This window comes from Scylla paramamosain, chromosome 14 (genome assembly GCF_035594125.1).
Source record: "Scylla paramamosain isolate STU-SP2022 chromosome 14, ASM3559412v1, whole genome shotgun sequence".
NCBI classification, from domain to species: Eukaryota; Metazoa; Arthropoda; class Malacostraca; order Decapoda; family Portunidae; genus Scylla; species Scylla paramamosain.
This window is the reverse complement of record NC_087164.1, coordinates 9,462,423-9,477,422: the sequence shown is the minus strand read 5'-3', so window position 1 is coordinate 9,477,422 and position 15,000 is coordinate 9,462,423. Positions and strand designations below refer to the sequence as shown.

Genomic DNA, 15,000 nt, shown 5'->3' with positions numbered 1-15,000 from the left:
ACTACCTCATGGGTGAGCCCCTAAAAAAGAAGTGGATGAAGGAAATAGTTTCATGGCTTTGAAATAAAATGTACCACTTCATAAATATTAATGGATGAGCAGACTGTGGGTCAAACTTAATAAATCACTGATCACCTTCTAACAGGCACGAAATGAAGGGGTTATCATGCTAATAATATCCATATAAATATAAAAAAAAAATGGAAGTTGCAAAAGCTGAAAACGGGGTGTGGGTGTAGTGACATCAAAAGCAAGTTGACAAATTTAACTCTGGTTCAAGTGACAATATTGTCACCTAGCATGCGCATTGTACAGCTCTCTCTCTCTCTCTCTCTCTCTCTCTCTCTCTCTCTCTCTAATATAAAAATATAATGACGATGGTCATTATATTATTTTGAGTATAGCCTCCTCTTAGGTGTCGTGAATGGCGCAACTCAAAACATTATGAAATTAATTCTATTGTGTTAAACCGGCATTGTTTCACTATCACTATACTCAGCACTGTGCTTCAAATATCATGATAGATATATACATTTGTGTAACTTACATTACTGTGTTACCATTTATATAGGTGATTAGTATTTTCATGTTTCATGGAAATACATGAGTTATTTTTGAAGTGGAAAAAAAAAAAATCTATCTGAGGAAAAGTCTGGTTTCAACAGGTGAAGGTAGAGACCTTAGGTAGATGAAGGTGAAGGTTCGCTACCGTGATCGAAGGTTGACAGAAATCAGCTGATTTCGTGTCGTCTGTCTTCCTTCCGCCGGATGGAAAATGTTTATTCTTTCTTATATATCTTTCTGATATTCAAAGTAATGTTGCGCAGTATCAGTTAATTTAAAGGCATCATTATTAGACAGTCATAGTTTGTTGTAAAAACTAGAAGGTGCCGGTGATAATGTAGAAAAGTGCAAATGGGCGTCACCAGCAGAGAACTTATCAAAGTTCTGTGGAGTCCCTTTGCGTCTGCGCCGAATCTGGCTGGACTTCCTTATCAATATTTGTTAGCCTTACGATATTGAAATACGTCTCAAAGTAAAAATAAATAATTAAGAAAAAAGAACAGTATGTTACCTGAAAATGAAGGTAGTATATGTGTTATAATGCTGAGTATTGGGCCGTTGAGTGGCGCAAGGGCGTATGGCGGTGTGTGGCAAGTGTGCTCTTCCCGCGATCATTCTGGCGCCCCGTGTTTACAGTCTAGGTGGGCTCTCGGGGGAACAGGGAGGAGCCAGTGCTGTATGCTTATAAATGGAGTGTGAAATGAAACAGTAACTGTCAAATGCCAAAAAAATGTGATGCTCTCTTGTATTTCTGGTGTTCACCCAGTCAATAGTTTTGTCAGAGTGGGCTTAGTGGAGCCTTGACAACCCAGTGTGTACTTTATTTAGTGGTAAACCGTATAAGAAATCGTCAAGATGGCCGACTTGGAGGCAGTGCTGGCTGATGTCAGCTATTTGATGGCTATGGAGAAGAGTAAATCAACTCCAGCAGCGAGGGCAAGTAAGAAGATAATTTTGCCAGACCCCAGGTAAGTGTTACCGCTGTCTCATTTACTGATACTGTTTACAGATCGGAGGCTGCCAGACTTACCTGGTGAGTGGATCTCACCAGGACAAACCATAATCGCTTATCTTATTGCTATATATTGTTTAGCTTACATTAGCATAAAACTTGCATAATGAAAATGTGGTTATGTTTCAATGCGGGGGAATATATTAAATACAACATCAGTGTGTTAAATCTTGGACATAAGAAATTTGCTGTTAAGTACGGGCCTTAATATACCGAAATGCAATGTGCATGTGAAAGAACTCATGATTTGGTAGGAAGCAAGTAGGTATAATGTCTGATGCATATATGATCTGGATGTCGTGGGTTCTATCATATTGTGTTAGGTTAAGTTTTGATAGGTTAACACCACAATGAATAGCTGGTGAGTCAAGTCATCATTGAGTAGTGGGTAATATAGCACTCAAATGTATTGCATCTAGTTAAAATATTTAACTCATTACATTATTTTCTGCCTTTTAAATGGTTTTCAAAGATAACTTTTGTAAAACAGCAGTGAAATTGCTGGTCTAGTGTAGGAATTGCAAATCTTTGTAACTTGATCTTTAAAGTATTGTTAGATATGGGATGGACATGTGTATTCTTCCTTTTCTATTCATTTTCTAACTGTTAGTGATGTCCTTTAGCTTAAGAATAAATATCATATAAATCCTCAAGCTAGAAGTAGCTGCTACATAAGCTGTTAAGCTAGACTGAATTAAGTTTGACTAAACCACTTTGGTAATGAGTTACAAGTTAAAGAAGAGCAGGGCCCACTATATAAATGATTATTTCTGTCCATAGATTAATGTCATTCAGTGTAAATTAAAACTGGCATATTTTGCTAAGTATGGATTTGATCATGTTTGCACTACAGTGCCAAAACTAATGTTTAGAAACATTTCTTTTACTTGTTATTTGTGTTTAGTGTTCATCTGGTCCATTAATCCACAAGTCTCCATAAGTAGCACTAATTATTAGTTATGGCTCAGAGTGCAGCAGTCCTTAATTTGTTCAAGGCTGCTCTAGGATAGGAAGCAGTTTGGTTGATGATAATCATAGTAGGCTAATCTTATAGTACTGTACTGTCATTACTTGATCTGATAAATTAAATGGTCATTGCACTGGACATGGGAACTTAAGAAACACACACACACACACACACACACAGACACACACACACACACACACACACACACACACACACACACACACACACACACACACACACATATATATATATATATATATATATATATATATATATATATATATATATATATATATATATATATATATATATATATATATATATATATATATATATATATATATATATGCACTAGTTTTATTTGGCATATACTTGTTTACTTATTTGTTGAGGTCTGGTTATGAGATGCATTTTGGCCCATTAGTAGACATCAGCTCTCTAATTTATAACTGAAGGTTGTAAATCAGATGCATGATAGTAAACAATAAAGTTTGGTGTTAGAAATGTGGATGCTCTGAAATCATCTTTGGAAGTTGTAGTGTTCTCATATTCAAGTATGCACCACAGCTAGCATACAACAATGTTGTACAAGATGCTGTGGAGGAAAATAACAGAGACCATGCTGATACAGAAATATGTAGGTAATTTCTGTGCAAAAGGTGTACTGTTGCCAGGTTTGTAGTGTCTCTTGTAACATGGGTTTTCATTTATAACTGTTCTGTGAAAGAATATTTAGAACTGTTGGTTTTATATTGAGGTTCTTAAAAACTTCAGTGAAATGAAAAGGACACTTTCAGATAGTATAGTTTATTTGCAATATTTTGTAGAGTCCAGAACCATAAGGTACTACATATATATGTAGTACCTTTATAAGGTACTACATGTATATAATATCCTTGTTATTAACATTAATTTAACATGATCTACATTTGAACTAGATATCTTCATTTTTATTATTTTGCTGTGCTGCCTTTTTTATTTAATATATGTATATAGATTGAAAGTTAATTTATAGGCTTAGGTAGATCCTTCAAATAAGGCACAAGGCAAAAGTGACCCTGTAAGCCAGAAAAAAAAACCGTGTCTTTTTATGTTTTAATAATAATAATAATAATAATAATAATAATAATAATAATAATAATAATAATATTAATAACAACAACAACAACATTTTATCGCACTGTTAATGGTACCTCATCGTCTTCCTCCCGTAGATAATCTCATCAGTTTTCCCCAAACACCGGGCATTTTATTGGTGGGGGCGGTGAAATCCCTTGTGAGTAATAATTAGTTTTAAAGGAGGGAAAATTTAGTGTTTTCACCATGATCACTGGGCGTTCTACAAAAAGCTGTGGCAAAGAGGAAGGCCCAAGGAGGGAGACGTAATGGGTGTGTGTGGCACCGGGAAACAACAGGGATTGGTGTAACAAGACAGAGAAAAAGCTTTGTGATAGCGGGGAAGCCAAGGTCAACCAAACGCCATTCGGACCTCAGTAATCAACATATCTGATTGGTGAGATGCCATGTATTTTCTGTGGCTTGTCAGGTTTCATCCCCGGTTTCGTCCTCTCATGGCGTAGTCCTTGAAAAAAAAAAAAATGTTAAAAAAATAACTTGAGATATACAGGTTACCTCTTTTTTTCTGTAAAAGTTATTGCGAAGTAGGTACAAGGCAGCCCTCTGTCAGGGAAAGCGATTCGTGCAACACCTATTCAGCATTCACGGCACAGCTAATGATGGAAGGTGATTGGTGGCTGCGGCAGGCTACGTTGTCGTAAAACAGGCCTCTCCTGCAAGTTGCGGGAAAAGTGTGGTGTTCCCTGTGGGAATGAGCAGGACGAGAAACAATGTGACGCGATACAGATACACCCACATACAGCTAACATAGCGCCGACACAGTGGTGGGATGGCATTGCGGGGGAGGAGCTGCTGACCTCCTGCAGGTTGTGGGATGCAGCGCACGTGATGGTCGTTGTCACTACTGGTGGGTGGGAATGGTTGAATGGAGGCCTCAGGGCGAATCTGGAAACAGAGTCAGGCATATCGAACTCCGAATTTAGTTGTGACCAGGCGATGTGCTGTGAACCATGCGCGAGCCGTGTGAACTTCGGTAATGGTTTAGCTCTTTACCGGCGTGCAAGCTCGAGCCCCTGCCTGAGTGAAGAAGGTTTAACTCTGTACGAGCATCAGCAGGGAAGGCTTTAAGAGTGCTTGAAATGTTGGTGTGAGGAGCCCTCAAGGGCGCCGCAGAGCGGGGTAGTGCCACAAGGGCTTCACATTAGTGCACTATGGGAGTGAGATTTGTGGTGGACACACACACACACACACACACACACACACACACACACACACACACACACACACACACAGATACCTGACCCTCGTCTGACAAAAAAAAAAAAAAAAAAACTGGCCTTACTGGTCGAGCCACTCTCACTCTCTGCCACCCCCCCACCTCCCTCCTTTCCTGCCTCGCCTCGGTTTGTTGTCGTGGCTTAGGCTGAGGCCCCCAACCTGCTTCTTGTTCTGGTGGGTGCCGCCCGCCACTTCAGAAGGCATCTGCTACAAATTGTCTGTTTTGTTGTTGTTAATGGTTTTGATAGTCACAAAAATCTATAACTTTCTTCCCCTTTGTACCATATCTGCCCATCTCATGCTCATGATATACAGATGTGATACATGTATGTCACCACCAGATGGCTCTAGTGGCATCTCTGGGTTGCTGTAACTCTTCACCGTAATTGTTTCTCAGACACAAACACTGACGATACTGAATTTCATCACTTATGTGCTGCATTACATTACTTGATCAGCAGAAGAGAGAGAGAGAGAGAGAGAGAGAGAGAGAGAGAGAGAGAGAGAGAGAGAGAGAGAGAGAGAGAGAGAGAGAGAGAGAGAGAGAGAGAGAGAGAGCTTCCCCTTTGGGTATATGTACTAGTAAATGCATTATGAAAGCTCTTGTCACACATGGTACGCTCCTGACTTAACTTTCCTCAGCCATTTGGCCCAGCGGTCACGCCACAAGGCCGCTCGCTCCTCCGTAGCCCAGATTCATCAAGGTCAAGGGCACAAGTGGAAGTGCAGCCTGCATCGCGTTCTTGATAATCCACAGCAGCCTCTCGTGGCCCGATGCTCCCTTGGTGGTGGAGATAAGCGAGGAAAGTAGGCTTATCATCAAGGCAGCAGGTAGCAGGACGCAGAGGGAGAGGGAAGGGAAGACTGGAGCGAGCGCCTGCGTGTTGCTCGACCTCCTGATTGATACATACTAGCTTGTCACTTGCGGTGATACCATTAGTAGCACACGTCGCCAGCGACAGAAGCACCAGCGGCAGCAGTTGCAATTATTCAACATGCGGGACTGGGGGAAATGACTGGTGCTTTCTTTACTGACATTTTTCAGTGTTGCCTGGCTATCTCTTGCTGTCACTGCCACCGTACCTGTCCTTTTTATTTATTTATTTATTTTCACGTGTTTTGTTTGGCCTACCTTGTGTCTGCCAACGTGGAAGTGCGCATGTGCGGTGCTGCTTGTGGTGGTACATTGTCTTGCGCAGTACGTTTGAGAATAGGGCTGTTAAGGAGTAAGGAAATGATACTTGTTGTTGAGGTCATTGATTAAGACGCATGGAGAGGACGCACACCGCTGGAAGGCAACCTCTCTCTCTCTCTCTCTCTCTCTCTCTCTCTCTCTCTCTCTCTCTCTCTCTCTCTCTCTCTCTCTCTCTCTCTCTCTCTCTCTCTCTCTTCGATCCAGTGTAAGAATATTTACGTATATAAAGGAGAGAGAGAGAGAGAGAGAGAGAGAGAGAGAGAGAGAGAGAGAGAGAGAGAGAGAGAGAGAGAGAGAGAGAGAGAGAATGTAATTATTGTGTAAGTAGTCCAATATATGTAGGTAGTTTTTTTTATCAATTCATTTGTTTTACTTGTTTATTTATTTACTTTTTCGTATTATTTACCTATTTACATATTTACTTACTTTCTCGGATTAGGTTATGAGAACATGAAAGGGAAACATTATCTACATATCTATCTAGGAGAGTTATAAGTTGCCTGTGCCCCGTTATGACCGTCAATGTTGGTTTAATAAGCATGTGTAATCTGGCAGTATCTGATACACGTGCAAGTTTTCCGCAGGCCTCAGTATGTGTATCGTGGTAAGGTATACGTGGGTTTGCGCTTATACTCAGGCTACTGCTGTTATTAGTCGTGGTGGTAGTGTAGTAATCGTAGTGGTAGTAGCAGTAATAGTCGTATAGTAATAGTTGTTCACGATCCTACTCCTATTCCTATTCCTACTACTACTACTACTACTACTACTACTACTACTACTACTACTACTACTACTACTACTACTACTACTACTACTACTACTGCTATCACCACCACTATCACCACCACTAGTCTCTTATGTATTCCTACGTTTAGTTGTGAAAAAAAAAAAAAATCAGAAGTAGATTTAAACCTCAGCATTTATATTGGTTTGCTAGAAGGAAGGCTACTGAAGCTATGGAACTCAGGCCCCCCCCCCCTATTTTCATTAACCGTAAATTATCTCTAGTTTTTCATCTGTCATGTGTGTCTTCAATCGCTCTTCGGACTGACTGGCACCTGGGGATGGCGTAAGGTGTACTAGGGGAATTGTATGTAGCATTGAGTGGATTAGTGGGAGGAGCGATTTGGAGTGAGATATAAGTGGATGAATTTTCGTCGGTGGAGTTTACAAGGAAGCGTTTCGGAAGTGGCGTAATATATTTTTTTTTCCTCATGCTTTTTTTTTTTATAGTTAAGTTTCACGGGCGATGTAGAAAAGTGAGTTTTTTTTTTCCCCGTCCCCCCATCTCTTCTGTGCCTTTGTGCCAGTCTCTCCCTCATGTAAAGAAAAAAAAACGGAGGTATTGCGTGGCGTTGCGTTACATCACGTCGCTCGGATGGCACGTCGCCTGGTGTCGCGTGTGTATGCCAGCCAGCAGACCCGCCCCTCGCCCCGCTGCTGCCTGCAAGGAAGGAGGGGAACACATGCAAATATTCGCCCATGAGGAATATTGGGTTTACATTTGATTATACGCGTGATGAAGCATTTAAACGTGCTAATTGTTATTTACTTATTGGGGGTTCCATGCACTGCAACACCGACTCCTCCTCCTCCTCCTCCTCCTCCTCCTCCTCCTCCTCCTCCTCCTCCTCCTCCTCCTCCTCCTCCTCCTCCCCCCATGTTCTCTTGATGCATAATTACTCTCAAATTGTTCTTGTGAATTAGTAATGTAAGTAAATTACGTAATGTACACAGACGCATCAAGGCTCAGGTTAATGTTGCTGACTGAGGGTAAATACAGACACATGAAGGACAGAGTTAATATTAAGTAATGTTTGTAAATGCTGCTGGTTATTGGAGAGCAAGATTGGTCCATTTCGTTTGCCTGGTAGAAACATACATGGGGACTGGTTAGAAGTTAAGATTTTCTCCTGATTCTTATCGCCACCTGCACGTCCGCATCCAGGGTGTGGAATAGGATGTGGTTGTTGTTGTTGTTGTTGTTGTTGTTCTCGGCGTCATTAAATCAGTGTATCAGTTATCATTGCCGTCATCATCATCATCATCATCATCATCATAATTTTCTTCTTCTTCTTCTTCTTCTTCTTCTTCTTCTTCTTCTTCTTCTTCTTCTTCTTCTTCTTCTTCTTCTTCTTCTTCTTCTTCTTCTTCTTGTGGTTATGATTATGACTTCATACTCTTTATCATGGTTGTTATCGCTACCATCGTGATCACCACCACCAACATAATGCGATCAGTAGTGGTGGAGTGCCTGAGGGGAGCGATCAACTTGGTGGAGTAAGTGCGATGGTCTTTCTCTCTTGGTCTCGTATTCTTAAACTTTTTCTCTCATAAGAACTATTTTCAAGGCCATATAGATGATTTGTCGAATAGATGCCCTTATTGATGACGCAGGAAGGTTTTTAAACTCTCACTAGAATCATGCAAACACTCTTGAAAGGCCGAGTAACTCCAGTGACAGTAAGTTCTTACTGGTGGGAGAGAATGCTTGTTAAACTATCACTAGATCATGTAAACATCCTTGAAAACCCGAGTAACTTCCACCACAGTGAATCCTTCGTATTAGTAGGGCAGAAAACTTGTTAAACTGTCATTACAATCATGTATATATCCTTGAAAACCAAAATAACGTCCACTACAGTGAATCCTTCTATTTGTAGCGTAGAAACCTTTTGTAAACTGTCATTAGAATCATAAACAAACGTCCTTGAACACCAGGATACCTTCCATTACAGTCATTTAACAGTAGTGGAAGTAAAGCATCCTAGTGTTTGAGAATACATACTTGTGTGTTATTAATGTGCAAGTTTAGATAAAGCACATTGTCTTGCGAACCAGTCACCAACCTTGCAGAATACCCAGGTCCTCAGCGGGACTTCCCGGGACCTTAGTGTGTCTAGCAGATTGTTTTCCCTCAAGCACGCACCCACACCAGCTTGGGATTCCCCTTGCATGGTGTTAGAATGATCAATACTTCTATAATTTATTCATGTGTGTAGTATCAAGGCGTCTCCTTTGTTTAGTGTGTACGCAGCAGATTGTCAGGAACTTAAGCAAAACACCACATTAAAATTACTGAGAAATCGAGCGACCAACAGCCTCACGAGTAATGCACGTGCATGCGAGGCGCTGTGAGGAAGTGTTTGGTTACCTGATGTGAATGAGGGAATCTTTCCATAATACTTGAGATAACCTGACGGGGGAACCGGAGGTATCTCGTTGTTTATGAGTGTAGGATCATGGGAAATAACACAATGATACACAAAAACAGGTTATTTTCGTCAGCACACGTCAAGGCTGTCTTGCTACGTCAAAATGTGGTTTTTGAGTTGTAAGGCATCGACTGACATTAATGTGTGTGTGTGTGTGTGTGTGTGTGTGTATGTGAAGTGTACGTACACCTCACACACACACACACACACACACACACACACACACACACACACACACACACACACACACACACACACACATTCCTCCGAAATATGACGTGTGGACTTAATGCCATTTAGTCAGTCGGTCAGTCAGTCAGTCAGTCAGTCAGTCAGTCAGTCAGTCAGAAATTAACAATGGTCCTTAATAGAAACTCACATGACGGCAAATATGCAAGTGGTATATGGATGTTATTTGCGTAACGTGTAAGTATGAGGGTAGTGGTGAAGGAAGTGTTGTCGGCTTACAGTAAGTGTTTGGCTGTTAGCAGGAAGAAGGTGCGATAAACAAACAAGAGTTGGCTGGCGGTGAGGTTGGCGGTAGGGCGTGGCGTCACTGTATCCTGGTGAGCGAGGGAGTTGCTGCGCTGCGATTGGTGACGTCAGGTGTTGTTGAGCACTAGAGGCGAGTGACGGGACGCGGCGTTGCACCATCACCACCTCCACTGCCGCCTCCACCACCACCACCTCCACCACCACCACCACCACCTGCCGGCTTGGCGCACAGTTGCAAGGAGAGGTCGATCCACTCCTTCAAGATTAAAGTTGCATTTTTTCCTTATTGATATTTTCGATACCTCGCTTCTAGTTACTGATTGGATATGGCTTATGTTGTGATTTAATATATATATATATATATATATATATATATATATATATATATATATATATATATATATATATATATATATATATATATATATATATATATATATATATATATATATATATATATATATATATAACACACACACACACACACACACACACACACACACACACACACACACACACACACACACACACACACACACACACACACACACACACACACGGTACACACCGGTACAGACTCAGTGCGATTCCCACCATGGTGCGAGCCATCAATCAATAGTATTTCCCTCCTAGATTAGTCTTACCGTTAGGATTAATGTTAAGTTTTTCCCCATCCCCTATGTACATTTTCAGTTTGTCAACTGCCTAAATAATAAACCGTTTATTATTATTATTATTATTATTATTATTACTCTCTCTCTCTCTCTCTCTCTCTCTCTCTCTCTCTCTCTCTCTCTCTCTCTCTCTCTCTCTCTCTCTCTCCCCTATCAGTGTGTGTGTGTGTGTGTGTGTGTGTGTGTGTGTGTGTGTGTGTGTGTGTGTGTGTGTGTGTGTCGCGCGCATGCGCCCATACACAGACGTGTGCCCATCGTTAAAAATAGTGTTGCCTTTTCATTTTGTTTACTTTCCAAGCCAGCTGCTGCTTCCCCACAAGCCACAGCCACGGTCGCCGCCGTCACCACCACAACCACCACCACCACCACCACCACCACCACCATACAGTATAGGTATAATTTCCGAGCCTGAAGAAAAAGTGGCTATTAATAAGTAATTAATGTATCATAACCTTCATTTGGAGAACTTGAAAAAAAAACAAACAAACAAATAGATAAATAAACATGCAAAAAAAAAAAAAAGAGTATTGTAATATATTTAGAGCAGGTTAGCTCGCGGGTTATAATTATGATCAGTAAACGAGGAAATACTACACCCATCTTCCTTGCCAAACAATGAGGCGAACGTTAATTTGTCGCGCTGTATGCATTAATGTATTATATTGAGAAGCACCGTTTCCGGGATTGAGTGAAGGGATTCATTGCGATATATTCTGGAGCCAGCTTTACTCAATTTTTTCTCAGATTCTGATCTCACCCCTGCGCTGGAGGGGCGAACACACAGGCAAGCGATGTGAAGGTGTATCTTTATTAACAATACTGCGTGAAAGTGAAAGAGGCATTTATTGTACGCTATAGTGCATTTACAACGTTCATAAATAATTTATTTTGTAGCACAGTGCATTTAAAGTGTTCAGAAACCATTTATTTTGTAGCACAGTGCATTTAAAGCGTTCAGAAACCATTTATTTTGTAGCACAGTGCATTTAAAGCGTCCAGAAACCATTTATTTTGTAGCACAGTGCATTTAAAGCGTCCAGAAACCATTTATTTTGTAGCATAGTGCATTTACAGCGTTCAGAAACCATTTATTTTGTAGCACAGTGCATTTACAGCGTTCAGTAACCATTTGAATCTGTCAGTAACTATTATTTGTTGTTTTTTTTGCAATGGTGACATTACACGAAGGCTGATCTAATCTTCAGTTAGTGGCGCCCGGTTCAGTCTTTGATGAGGCGGATGCATGAAGTGTGTGGGAAATGTAATAGATAGGTTGAGGTTGTTGTGTAGTACCGTTTATCGTAAGTTTCTCCCCAGGGTGCATTTCCTCTTGAAGATTTCACTCATAAGTCTTCCCCCTTCAGAGTATTATTCCCCACTTTATGTTAATGTTAGCTTGGGAGATAAGATAAGTTGAGGATGATGTCAAATGTCTTAAGTTTCTCCCCTGGTACATATCCTCTTGAAGATTTCACTCATAAGACTTCCTCTCAGAATAATTCCCCATGATTAGGCAATGTTAGCTTTGGGGGAGTATATCATGGGGATTTTGTTTTGGATAGAATCTTCGTGGATGGAGTTTACATAAGCTTCCTGTAAAGGTGACGCTGTCCATGATTACCAGGGTGGAGTATATATAGGATTTTCATAAGCATAGTTCTTTCCTTGATTAAATTGTGTTAATTTGGAAGATTTTATCGTAGGGGTGGAAAATTATTTGCTATGGAACGTACTTAGGTAGAATATAAACACATGGGAAATTTGTTCTTTTTACTTACAAATAGAGATTAATGTGTAAATACGATAGCACAGAAACCATCCTATTACTGAAAACGAGATTGAAATTGCCAGGTTTTCCCCTCCACTCACAAACAACGTGCAATGAACAGTAAGTTTCCACTTTAATGCTACAGATTTTAACCCTACGAGGTTCTGATAATAGGTTGTTTAGTGATGAGTCAGTGTGAAGAGTGAGTCAACCTGCTCGTCACTCACCCCCTCACTTTAGCAACGGGCTGTATTGTTAACCCTTTCATTGCGATACCAACAATTCACAGCACTCAGGACACAATACAATGTTTGTACAAGCACCTGCAGGGAATAAAACAGGGATTTAAAGAACTCTATTCTCAAAGTAGTATGACGTTTAGAGATGGCTGAGTGGTTTGTGATCGAGGGAAGATGTTTCAAATACCAATCAAAGGGTTAATAACGCTTTGCTCCCTCATTAGGATTATTCTCAGAAGCCTCAGATATGATTACCCGGACTTAAATGACTTTTTTTTTTTTTTTTTCTCTCGTTGATGCAGAATCCTTGTTAAAATTATCATTAGAACCAGGAAGACACCCTTGAAAGTTCCATTGACTTCCATTAGAGCCTAACTAAGGAGGTAGTGGTCAACATTAGGGCTGGGTCAGTAAATATCGCCCACTACTTTTTAAGAGGTTGTCGTGGATGTTATTGGTGTTTACAAGAGTATTTGAATATTTCTAGTTGTAACTTAACAAGGGTTCTGCATCTCCACTACGTACTTATTAGAAGCCTTGGTGGGTGTTGCTGGGATATACAAGCGTGTTTTGAACGATTCTAGTGATAGCTTGACAAGGAGTCTGCATCATCAACGAGAGAGAGACTGAAAACCCAAGGCTTCACCTCCGCGATCCTTGAAAACAGTATTAATGCAAACGTAAAGCGTTAAAGAATACACACCAATAGCATAATTAAAAATACCAACCCTAATATCCTTTGAAAAAAAAGTCACAAAACCCACACACAGTTACATTTAAAGCTTTTCATATTCAAGGGTGTGAGGTGCGTGCGAACCCGTTATGGTGCTAATGGCTAATGGCTGCTGCTCGCCACGAACAAAACACGGTAAATGAGAGCCTTTCACGGCGTGGGAAGAGGCCCGGCCTGCACGCGTCCTCCAGGGGGAAGCATTGCCTTCGTGTCCATGGAAGCTGAGAGAGAGAGAGAGAGAGAGAGAGAGAGAGAGAGAGAGAGAGAGAGAGAGAGCAGGATGACAGGAAGCGAGGGAGATGGACAGATATATATGTACATACACAAACGGATAATTATAATCAGACGAAGACAAAAAGACAGACATGTATATATAGATAGACACAAATAGACAGTCAGACATACGTAAGTCCTTTCACATCAACGTTAAAGATCGAAAGCTTACCATTTAGAATAAAAATATTAGCAATGAGGGCGACAAAAAGAAGAAACACACACACACACACACACACACACACACACACACACACACACACACACACACACACACACACACACACACACACACACACACACACACACACACACACACACAGAGAGAAGGAGAAACGTTGGGAAAGGATGATAAAGACGAGAAAGAGGATGGGAATAAGGAGATAAGGATAGGAGAAAGGACAATTATGAAGAAGATGAAGATGATGAATAGCAGTAACAACAACAACAACAACGTGATGTGTATACTGCATGCTTATACTCGCGATAAAGAAAATTTTAAGCGCCCTTGAGGTCAGTTGCCTAAGAAAGTGTTGTAATTAGCCATAAGTGTGTTGCTAGCTGACTATATATTTACTTTCTCGGCTTCGTTGACTTTAGGAGTGTTCGTTAAATTTGGTTGGTGCTGGTGTCTTGGTACTGCTTTGTTAACCCTCGTATGCCTGTCCTTCGCTGACCTCCATAGCACTGTAAAAAATATTTGCATGCAGACACTGTAGTGAAGAGAAAGAAAACATAAGGTTAATTTATCTTTTTAAGATACATATTTTTTTTTGCGAGAGTTTAGGACAAAAATAGTGTCTAAAAAGTTTATAAGTCTTAGGTCAGTATTCTGAAACGCTTTGCTCTCACCACGACTATTTTCAAAGGCCACAAAGATGATTAGCCTTGCTTTCAAAAGTGTTTCGTCTATTGATGGTGTAGAAATCTTGTTAATCTTTCACGAGAACCATAAAAACACCCTTAAAAATCCTTGCAACTTCTATTAGAGCCTTTTGAAAGTAGTGGAGGTGCGCTGCTATGTTTCAGAATACAGTGATTAAAGAGGAAAATTTGTCTAGCAGTGAAAAGGTTAAGTGTAGCGAGGAAGTTGTGTACCTGTCCTTAACTAATTATCGGGGCGACCGGGTAAGGTGTTGGACTCGTGGCCTGAAGGTTGTGAGTACGATCTCCGCACGAGGCAGTTGCTTTGGTCTGAAGAGTGCCGCCCTTGTAACCCTGAGCATGCCCGCTGCCGCTACCCTGCCACATGCTTCATCATAGCGCCATGCGACCTCTGCTGTCTAGGGTATATTAATACTCTCCACTCATAAAAAGGTTACATAATTGTCTGTGTAATTATATTGTGAAATCGTGTCACGTAATATTAGTCTATTATGCGCTTTGAAATTTATAACTGTGTTGCAAAGTTATTTTCACGTGACAAAAATAAGTATTTGGAAGGTTGTGTTAACGTATGGTCTTCCTATTTAAATTCCAGCTTTGGATGCTATCTATTTATCCAGTGCCT

The 15,000-nt window shown here is 40.7% G+C and overlaps 1 protein-coding gene across 1 annotated transcript in view; it reads left to right on the top strand.

The window, feature by feature from the left end:
* The first annotated feature begins 1,192 nt into the window (after positions 1-1,192).
* Positions 1,193-15,000, top strand: part of LOC135106816 (G protein-coupled receptor kinase 1-like) — a 159,982-nt gene continuing 146,174 nt past the window's right edge. The window contains exon 1 of the mRNA XM_064016150.1: positions 1,193-1,532. Within this exon, the coding sequence (XP_063872220.1) occupies positions 1,420-1,532 (113 nt within the window). The 5' untranslated portion in view covers positions 1,193-1,419. The remainder of the gene's footprint in view (positions 1,533-15,000) is intronic.